The following is a 10,767-nucleotide window of genomic DNA, read 5'->3' as shown; positions in this document are numbered from 1 at the left end:
CGCAGGACGCCGTCAGTGCGCACAGAAGGAGAGATGCGTTTCCGGTCTCTGCTTTAACACAATAAAACTTCACCGGTGAAGAAAATCATTTATCGACGTTTCAGAGAGGATGTCAAAGTTAGAGGAGGAATATGTGAAATTCATCATTCTTTTTTTCTCAAATGGACACAAAGAAACCTGCAAAATTACGCATGAATAACTCAATATTCGGGGGCTTCTTCCTTTTTCTCACTCATGGATTTAAAGTAAGGTTTTACTTTAAGAGATGTAACTCCAGAGACCTATTAACAGAGGTGGGTAGAGTAGCAAGTACAAGTAAAAAGTAGTCCTCCAAATAATTACTCAAGTAAAAGTAAAAAAGTACCTAATGAAAAATTTACTCAAGTACTGAGTATTTCCTGAGTAACATCATATTTATTGTTCTTTTAAATTCAACAATTAATGAATGAAATGTTAAAATAAAATATAGAAAATATGTATGGGAACATTACAGCTAGTTACAAATACCTCACAACAATCACTGTTGGTTCCATCACTTTAATATTTCTAGTCTGTTCTCATGGAGGCAGATACTGTGCATGGTTTTCTATTTATTTTTACGAGTTCGCCTAGATATCTTTAAACATATCTTCCCCTTCTGTCAAATTTCTTTAACTCATGTGAGTCTTGTAAGTTTTTGGCGGAAATCTTTCTAACAAAATAAAGCAAATGGTTCGTGCATTAACAATGACCAAAAATAAAAGTAAAAAGTAGAATGTGCACGATTGTAATGGAGTAGAAGTAGCATTTCTTCTTCATAAATATACTCGAGTAAAAGTAAAAATTATGTCGTCTTAAAAGTACTCTTAAAAGTACAATTTATGGAATAAGTTACTTAAGTAAATGTAACGGAGTAAATGTAATGCGTTACTACCCACCTCTGCTTATTAAACTAGACTTCTAATCTATTTTGAGATGATAAATATTGTTTTTGCGCTCCCTTTGGATAGAACCTAAATTAGTAAGACAATAGAATCTATTTTAAGACAAGAAGAAATATGTTTTGTTATCAATAGTATTTACCAAAAGAGCAAATAAATTAAAAAATAAATAGCCTTCTGTTGAGGTTTTGAACGAACATTGAAGCTTACAGGCCATTATTTCAAACACAGAGTCTACTTCCGGTTGTACTGGTGTCTCGTGCCTCTTTACACACTGAGCGGCAGTTTGGCCCATGTGTTTGGTTGGATGTAAAATCGCGTCCTCTGTTGGTGTAACTTGTCTTGCTGACTTTTTAAGGAGATACATTTGACCATTTTAAATCTCTTTATCATTAATAAGTTGTAATAATTGAACTTATGACAAAAAAAAGTGTTATTTTCTTCCAACCTAATCTAAACTTCATAGTACTTAATCGTCAAAGCATTTAACCCTTTATTGGGCAAGTGACTATTTTTGGTAATTTCCGCACACATTACAAGACAGTGACAGCAACAGTAACAGTGAGGACAATGAGTCAACAATCTCAGGTCCAATGTGTTCTCCAGGGTCTGTAAGGTCCACCTCTGCATGAACAGTGAGTGTACCTGCTTTCTTAGGTACTGTGAAGTAATGGTACTAATGTAAGGAATGATGTTTAACCGCCTGAGACACCTAGGAAAGTGAAAAATTTAGCTTTTTTATATTGAACAATTGTCTTGATTGGAAACTGCATAATACAACAGTTTTTAAGATACATTTTTAAATTAATTTTTATTTATTTATTTATTTAATGGACAGCATTTTTAAAGTAAAACTGTCAAACTTTTGTCCCCTATAGAAGACAAAAATATATTGCTGGGTCTCAGGTGGTTAAAGTGATAATGTGTATGTTGACAGGTATGTTGCTATAATGTTTAAAAAATGTTGTTCTGATGTTCTAAAATATGTGTTTCTTTCACATTACACGTGTTTTTCTTGGATTTTTTTTTTTTTTATATGTACTTCTTGTTTTGTTTTTGTTGCCACTTACGGGAAAGGAACCAAATCTGGTAACTTCATTGACCTTGATTTTCTATATAACAACAAAAAGAATTGAAAAATGTGATAAAAGTGATAAAGTCTTATTATGTTCTCCAGTAACACATGGTTGAAATTTGGCATTGAGTATTTCTATGAGTGCCCTATAAAGGGTTAAATAAAACTTTTCATCAGCCTATGTGATCAGGTATGAAGCAGAATACATAACATGATATATTTTGGACTTCCTCAATGCAAAATCAATAGGTTTGTTGCTTTATGTGTGTATAAGAAGAAACAAACAAAGTGGAATTAATGACACATACACCATTATTGAGCACTTTATAATATCAGTCTGTGTGCTAACCACAGGCGGCCTACTATAGAGTCCATTATTTATTTTAGTTATGTGCACAGACGATGCTAAAGATAAACTGCTGTTTATACAGGAGAACCAGGAAGAATGCCTTACTTAAACCCACTAGACATCAAAAGCGATTCGGCAGGTTTTACAGTTTGTTTTATTTGGCAGGGCATTAAAACAAGCATAACTCCAGGACACATGCCAAATGTTATGAATATTCATTTACTAAGGCAACAGTTAATATAAAAATATGAATGTAATGTAGTATTTGGAAAATATCCTTGTGCTGATTACATTGAAATCTAAGGAGACGTGAACCCTCAGTTAGTCAGGATTCTTTGCATGTTGTCAGTCACTCATTGCTGCCATAGAAGAAATTACAATTCAAGCTTGTTATCTTTATCCATTATTACTTAAACAATGGAGTTTGGTCTGGAAGAACATGAGAGACATTAATTCACTGAGGCATTGGAAGAACATCTTATTTTCTGTGGGTACTGTAATATATAGTGTCCCAGTTTCAGTACCACAAGCCAACCTTGATGAATCTTGATGGAGGGCTTCTTTAAATTAGTGTTTCCCATCAATTTGTCTGCCATTTGACTCCTCACAGACAGGACTCTCAGATCGCTCTCTGTGGTTGACAGGATGAGCCGACATTTGCATAGTTCATTGATGGCAGCTTTCTTTGATCCTGCTTGCCGTGCCTAATTATCACCATTTCTTTATGCAGCCCTGCACCCAGGATTCTGCCTCTTTACAAGGTGTCTCTCCCTTCGCTGTATCCACTCTCTTTTACTCCTACTCACATCCTGCTTAAATGGGATAGCATATGGGATGCAAAAACCTCAGAACTCAAGCAAAAACAACTGTTCATACACTTTCTGACAACATGGTTTGGGTTGGAAACAGAAACAGAGCTGTCGTTCTCTTTTAAGGGCAATGTTCAATCGGATAAAAGTCCTGGTTTATCATGAAAGGCAACCGTGTAGATGAAGAACGGAGAAGTCTAGAAACACTGAGGGTTTTATGGGTGCTCATTAGTTGTTTGTACAGGATGTAGATCACTCTACTTCCAAAAGTGGAGTTTTTGCAACAAAATCTCTGTCACTCAATGGAGGATTAGCAATATAAATTGTGTTAAAGGTCATCGTAAACATAACTTCCATTAAGTCTAATCTGTCATGTTATACCAATAGAAATGAGTGATAGTTTCCATGGTTTTCTGTGCAGATTTGTTTAATTTCCTCTTAAAATGCCTATAAGTATGTGTGTAAGTTAATCCCCCTCCCTATGTGAATCACCATTGGCACATACAGTGATATTCCATTGCTTTCAGCCATGTACCTGAACAACGGTTGAGAGGATAAACATCAGACTGTTTGTTTTGTTTGGATTTTCTGACATTTTAAAACTGCTTGAAACAGTGATAAAACCCCGTAACAATAAGGCTTTTGACTTTTCTTCCTTCTCCTGCCTTGATTGCCTTTTAACAGCTGCCTGGTTTTGGACCAACTACAGTCAAAAGAAAAAGGCCTCCAGACAGGGCAATTATGGTTTTATTTACCATGCCCGTTCTTACAGCTCTCCTTTTCTCTCCACTTTGTGATCAGTGATCAGATTAGAGAAAAGTAGAGCTTCCGCATGTGATTCACCTCACATAAAAACTTCATTGACAGAAGAAAATGGTGTGCACCGAACAATTAGGTGTAAAAGATAGGGTAGCATTAAAGGGATCATTTAAACAAATAACAGTTATGTTGCCTTAGTTAAATGAGGGGAAATCCAATCTGGGTTTCTTGTAAAACCTTACGCAGACAAATATATCCTTGAAGGTTTGATTATACGATTAAAGGAGTATAAATCTTTTCCATGTATTTGATCCTAACATTATGATTTTACGTAAGAATATAAAATCTAAGCAGTAATTTGATTTAAAGCTGTCTAGGGGGCAAGTATTTATGACTTGGGTAACATAAATAAAACTGTAACATACAGCAAATAATGGGACATGTTCAACAAAACACTGAAGACAGATTACTTTAAAGGTGTCACTGATATGATATAGTGGGTATGAAGTGTGTGAATAGAACTGAACGAAATGCTTGCTTTCCTTTTATACTCAGGAACAGCCGACGGAACTCACCTTTGAAGTGGAGTGAAAAAGCTGTTGGCCAACAACAAACAAAGGGCACATTGTCTGAAGCCGGCAGCTGACATGCAAAGCAGCAGAGCATTCACAGAATTCAAAACATGCTCATATGAACAATGGAAGCACTGATCCCTCCATGTAAACTGTGCATGTGCATGATACATTCAATGAGTGAATCATCTTTCAACTGTTTTGTTTTCAGGTCAAATATCAATCAAGTAAAAACAACCACCGTCACACATATTACAGCTGTGCAGGGGTGTGGTTCACCAAACAAGACTACTGTGTTGGCTGGTAAAATGCATTAAAACAAAGGCTGCAAAGATTGCATTTACTTCCAGTGTAGATTTATAACCAAAGATTTGAAGGATACGAATCTGGTGTAATTATCCAGACAACTATCCTATCACATAAGTCATAAGTCAAGGTCATCAGCTTTTATAACTGTGACCTGATCATTTATTACCCTTATTGTGATTATCTTATCATTAAAGACACAACAAACTCTTAGAAATACATGATGGCATCTGTACACCACCTAGTGGAGAACAGTAGAAATTAGCAAAAGTTTAGAAAATGAATGCAGTGGGACATGTTTCAAAAATGAACAGAAGCACAAATAACACTTTATTACAACTTTATATACAAAACAATGACCACAATGACTGAGTTTGAACACAAAAATATAATAAATGAACATTTTCAGGGAAAGTTCCTTTTTAAACATACAACACCTGCAGTGGAAAAAAGGTAAGATGCAAGACAAACAATGTAAGATAAAGGAATAGTTTGCAACAGGTTGAGCTCAGTGAACAAACAGATGCAGATACTTCAAACAGCACCTAACTGATATTTCCAACCACAACACAGAACTTAAAATCCTTTAACCGTCAATAATCTGCATGAGCTTTGCTGTATCAATACCCACTAGTCATGTCGGAGACACAAGCTGTCATTTGGCCAAAAACTTCCACAGTGTGAGCTAACATCTATTCAACAGTATTCCATTATCTTATATAAAGCAACTGAACTGTCCCTTTAGCATGAAAAGAAAAATGATGTAGCATTGTTAAGGTTAAAGCTGTATTTTAGATCCAAAATGGAAATACTTTTTAAAGTAGTTGAATTAAAGTAAACAGTTAGAGCCTTCAGGTAAATGTGTTTACTGAAACACACAGACATAAACTTACTCCTCTAAGGCAATAGCACCAAAACATTACCTGAGGAAAGATTGAATATATTTGTTAAAGTGTTACTTGTCAGTATATTAACATAGTGCTTCCAATAAAGATGTTACAGGTTGCAGTTTTACTACAAATCTTTTTTTAGGTTTGATAGAACAATCTTGTCTCTGTGACCTAAGGCGCACAGTCCGCCTTTGGTCAGTGAGTTCAGACACAGTTGACCAGGTTAGCTTTTTCCTCCTTCTGCTTATCCACCGCTTGGTCCATAGCATCCAGAAACTTCTCAAGACTCACTGTCGGTGTCTGAAAATAACAAACAAAAACAAAACATTAAAAGAAAAACAATAGGAATCTTCTGTTTTTTTAAACCCTTAGAGTGTTGAACAAAAGCAAATGCTCACCTTTACAAACAGTGCGTGGGCTAGAAAGGGTAACTTCCTGAGTGCCCTTCCACTCAAACCTTTGCTTTTTCTGGAAAAATACAAGAAAATGAAACATTAGCCTCAGGCTGTTTTAGTTCTCACTGGTACTTAACACACAGCAACAGTGTAATTGGATGCTATTACATTACAGGAGTGTGTACTTACAGAGCAATGTTCCTCAGGATCAGACTGTGTTCAGAGACTTCACTCTTTGCAAAATCCATGGTCTCTAGTTCAAACATGGTAAACAGCTGCTGCCAAGGATAGATGATCTGGCACTGCACATACAGCGCATAAAAAACCCAAACAAATATGACAAATTTAGCTATCAAATTCCACCCATCTATTTTCTGCAGCCACTTAATCCTTTACCTTGGATGTGCTCCAAGCTGTTTTAATAAAGGTGAATGAGAAGACACAAGATCTCAATTATGTAAAAAGTCGCCTCAAATTATTATTGTAATGCAATTATGTAATAACTGCAACAGGCTTAGTCTCAGGGCTGACATATAGAGACATATTCACACCTGGGGGCACCTTAGAGTGGGAGGAAGCCACAGTACCCAGAGAACACCCACAGACACAGGAGAACAAGTAAACTCTACACATAAAAGCCCCTGCCTTCAAAGAACCCAGGACTTCCATGGTATGAGGTGACAGGTGTTAATGAATGAAAATAGAATTATCACTTGGTTACAGTTTTGAAACACATACCACAAAAGTATTACAAACAACACATTGTTTGTTAAAAAAAAAAAAAAAAGTCATCCTAACAGCATTTTGCTAGTTCACCTTCATCAGCTCTTCAAGGCAAGAGAGGTAGATGTTGTAGATGCCCTTTTCTGATGGGGGCCCGATGTACTGTTTGATGTCAGCTCTGTCTACAAATGCCAAGTCAATCTTTTCTGTCACATTGGAGGTTGTCAAGATCACAACATTGGAGTGTCTGAAATATGAACCCCATAGGAAAGAGTCAAAACAAACACAAGTGAACAGGACAAAACTAAAGTCTGCAGGATTTTGCGGTAAATGTTGTAATTATGATTGAGTGCAGGAATTAAAAATTTAGGGGTTTCTGACTGTTTAATCTGATCCAGCTGAGTGAGGACAGAGTTGACCACTCGTATGGCGTCAGACGGCTCTGTTCCCGCTTGGCAGGCATTCCTCGCTGCTGTTAGACTCTCCACCTATCCAACAACAGATGCATTTACTGAAGACTGTATAGCTAAGGAAAAATATTTAATAGCCCAGAGTGGTCAGTAAAGGAGTGTGCTAATCAGAAGATAACTGAAATTTTACCTCATCAATCAGAACGAACACAAGAGCGTCTTTGTCATCAATTAGCTGTTGGATCTTTTGAAACATCTTTGTTACCAGCTTACCGCTCTGTAATAAAAAGATACAACTAACTACAAAAAATCATTTTATCTGAAGCATCCCCAATTAAATAATTTAACATGAAAGAATCCAGGCGTACCTCTGAGAACCACTTTGAGAACAAGCTGTGGCTGTTTATCTCTACAAATTGTCCATACGAATACCTGCAGGGGAAGGAGTGTATGGTGAAATGAAAAGAACAGGTGCAGCATTTGCTGAGGTAAATTCACTAAATTCTCTTACCGACTTGAAAGTCTGATTGACAGTTTCTGGGCAAGAGCTTTGCACAGTGATGTTTTCCCTGTGCCTGGAGGTCCTAAATGTGGGCATACATAATGTGACAATTCAGCAACTGTATGCAACAAACTAATGAACTAATCAATCAAAGTAACTGTTGGAGCTATGAAAACATAATTACCATGAAGCAGCACAACGCGGTTCCATGAAATCAGGTTACTGTCAACATTTTTGTCTGAGAAGTAAATTGTTGTTGTGACATAATCTAGGAGCTGAGACAAAATGGAAACAGCGTAAAGTTTATGAGTAGAAATAAATGATTACATGACTTTTTTGTAAACTGCTCTGAGGATTTTTTACCTGGGTTTTAAGTCCATTCTCATACACCAGGCTCTCCCAAATCCCATGGAATTCAGCTTTTACATCATGAATTAAAGGAAAGACAACAAACAATATTTAAGCTTGACGATCCAGCAGACTTTACACTAACACATAAGAAGCCTTCATATCTTAGTAAACCTATGAGTGAAGCATAGTGAGCATCTTACAGAACATCAGTGCAGGAAGTGGGATGTGCATTATAAGTTATATAAGTAATTACAGAATGTTTTAATACTTAATGTTTTAATTTAATGTTCTGCTATAAAAATGTATTAAACATAGATTCCACTGCAGCCGTCAAGTATTACAGAATCACTTTAAATCAAAACAAATAACTCTTGCTTGCTTGAATACTGTTGGACAATCCCCTCCCTTTTTTTATCTTGTCCCAATGTTTGACTTAAAATAGAAAGGAACAGTCTTGGTAATTCATTCATTCATTTTCTGAACCCGCTTTATCCTCACTAGGGTCACGGGGGTCGCTTGGAGCCTATCCCAGCTACATAGGGGCGAAGGCGGGGTACACCCTGGACAAGTCGCCAGTTCATCGCAGGGCTGACATATAGAGACAAACAATCACTCTCACATTCACACCTATGGGCAATTTAGATTAACCAATTAACCTATTAGCTTGTTAATTGTTATGCTTAAATAACATTCAGTGTCACCTGCCGGCAGCAACCAGTGATTGGCTGCAGAAAGCTCCTCGTCGTCCTCCAAACTGAGTGTGCTGGGGCTTTCCTCACTCAGAGTAAAGATGTGAACAGAGACAGAGCAGCTCTTTAAATCAAGGGGCTAAGAGGGAAAAACATCCATGAAAGTTTAAAACAAAGTGTAGCAGACAGTGTGACAAAATATTCCCATAAGAAAACCAAATAACAGACCTGCGTTATCATTTCCTCGAGATCAACTATAGCCACCGATTCCACATTTTTCTGGAGGAAGTCTTCATCAAACTCTGTCCATCTGTAGTTTCCAAATACCATGCTGTGGCGGTTCAGCAGAGCTAGAACATGTGTCCTCACCTCTGATACTTTAGCTGTGCTAAAATGTAAATAAACAGGTGGAACTAATCTTCTAGAAGCAGATCATTGAAGCAGTCATTTTTTATCTTCTCTGAAATATGGTGATATACTTTACAGAAACACCTTTCCCTCCTCTCTCAAAATATTCCAATCACTGCATTTTATATGAAAAGGTTGGTTGGGAACCTTTTACTGTTATATATTACAAGACAGGCATTGGTTTCAATTTATTAATGAAGTATTAAATGACAACATATCAGAATACATTACCTCATTATTGAACTGTTCACATAATCAGTATTAAGCAAATGACTACTGCTACTTCTCAAAGTTCATTGACCAAACATGAAAATCTGGTTTTAGTTAGTTTTTCTACAGCATTCAACTGAAATGCTTTACATTAAAAGTTAACACTATTTCACCTATTGGTCAATTTAGAAACTATGTTTTTGATTACAATTGTTCTTATGTTCACACCTGTTTGTTGTTGTCATTTCTATGTATTTACTCTGTTCTGTTGTGCTCTCAACATCATGAACAGAACATTTTATTCCTCAAGATTTAATTACAGGTTGAATGAGTGAATGTTTGGTAATAAATAGGCATGTGTAGATGCAGTGACATGACTTCGGTATTGTGAGGCATACCTGAAAATGTGTTTTCAGTGTTTTTGTGTGTTTTATTAATATCTGACCAGCAATAATCATTAATTGTCCTCCTCAATACAGTTAAGTACATTACTGTATATTATCGCTTTTATTTTATAGGAAAGGCATGTGTACGTGTGAATGTATTTAAATGTTTGGAAAGAATGTGACTTAATCTTTTGTAAAAGTGTTGACTCCAAATGATAGAAAACTGCACAATTTTGGAAATAATGATTGGATCAACTGTGGTTTTCAGATGAAATTCAACAAATGAACCATTCAGCTTTATTAAATGTATAAAGCAGATATTTTATGCGTATTTTAGCAAATTTGCTTTACATTTGCACAAGAAAACCCCGATGGATTTACAAGTGAAATCTATGTAAAATACCGTTTTGTCACTATTTTTTTCACTTTCATTTCTAAAACTGCACCGTATACAAGTGCATCCCATTTTAGCATAACTACTTTTCCCTTTAGGACTGGTCATCCAAACGACACTATAGTGATGTGTATTTATTTTCTGATTCGGTCAGATCAAATGGAATGCATATTAAGTATCAAGCTTGAGTATTACGTGTACTCTACCTGAGAGATTTAACGAGCACCTCCACATTAATGATTTCTTTCGGGATTCCCGTGTCCATTCTCTCCCCTTCCATCCCTGTAAGACTGATGACACCAGGGCAGCATTAAGACTTAAAGAAAACACTCTCTCTAGTCTACATACAATAGGTGGAAGCAAACTATGCTGTTAGGTTTAAGTAATTTCTCGTTTGCTAAACTTAGCATTTGGCAAATATTGTAGCTAGCTAACGTAGTTAGCGAGCACTAAAGTACTTGCGAGTAAAGGTAAATAGTTTTCCAAATCAGCATAAATGAAAGTACTCCTTACCATGTATCTTGCGAAGGCCCTCTTTGTAACTACTAAAAGACTACACAAGGAACTATCGACGATCAGTTGTCACTTGTGGAAGTAAGTCGAATTCACCGCCATTTGT

At 36.3% G+C, this 10,767-nt stretch overlaps 1 protein-coding gene across 2 annotated transcripts; it reads right to left on the bottom strand.

Moving 5' to 3' along the window:
* Positions 1 to 5,103: 5,103 nt before the first annotated feature.
* Positions 5,104 to 10,766, bottom strand: trip13 (thyroid hormone receptor interactor 13). Of its 2 annotated transcripts, none has more exons than XM_030158791.1 (14): positions 10,662 to 10,766; positions 10,355 to 10,438; positions 8,979 to 9,138; positions 8,763 to 8,889; positions 8,074 to 8,129; positions 7,895 to 7,985; positions 7,720 to 7,792; positions 7,577 to 7,640; positions 7,399 to 7,485; positions 7,180 to 7,286; positions 6,892 to 7,045; positions 6,265 to 6,377; positions 6,079 to 6,148; positions 5,104 to 5,980 (listed from the first exon to the last, which is right to left on the bottom strand). In XM_030158791.1, exons 2-14 carry the CDS (start codon positions 10,426 to 10,428, stop codon positions 5,885 to 5,887), a joined length of 1,272 nt encoding a protein of 423 aa, XP_030014651.1. In that variant the 5' UTR covers positions 10,429 to 10,438; positions 10,662 to 10,766; the 3' UTR covers positions 5,104 to 5,884. The 2 variants fall into 2 exon arrangements, with proteins under 2 accessions (XP_030014651.1, XP_030014652.1); XM_030158792.1 differs by having other exon boundaries at positions 10,355 to 10,481; positions 10,662 to 10,753.
* Position 10,767: the final 1 nt, after the last annotated feature.

This window comes from Sphaeramia orbicularis, chromosome 16 (genome assembly GCF_902148855.1).
Source record: "Sphaeramia orbicularis chromosome 16, fSphaOr1.1, whole genome shotgun sequence".
NCBI classification, from domain to species: Eukaryota; Metazoa; Chordata; class Actinopteri; order Kurtiformes; family Apogonidae; genus Sphaeramia; species Sphaeramia orbicularis.
The sequence above is the reverse complement of the archived record's forward strand: the minus strand, read 5'-3'. Positions and strand labels throughout refer to the sequence as shown.

Bases quoted from the DNA above. Each gene is read 5' to 3' on its own strand.
- trip13 (XM_030158791.1), bottom strand. From the start codon at position 10,428: ATGGAAGGGGAGAGAATGGACACGGGAATCCCGAAAGAAATCATTAAT. The intron at 7,046-7,179 runs GTCAGAAACCCC...TTCATATTTCAG, and splicing joins CAGCTGGATCAGATTAAACA to ACACTCCAATGTTGTGATCT. The intron at 6,149-6,264 runs GTAAGTACACAC...GTATTTTTCCAG, and splicing joins ATCCTGAGGAACATTGCTCT to AAAAAGCAAAGGTTTGAGTG.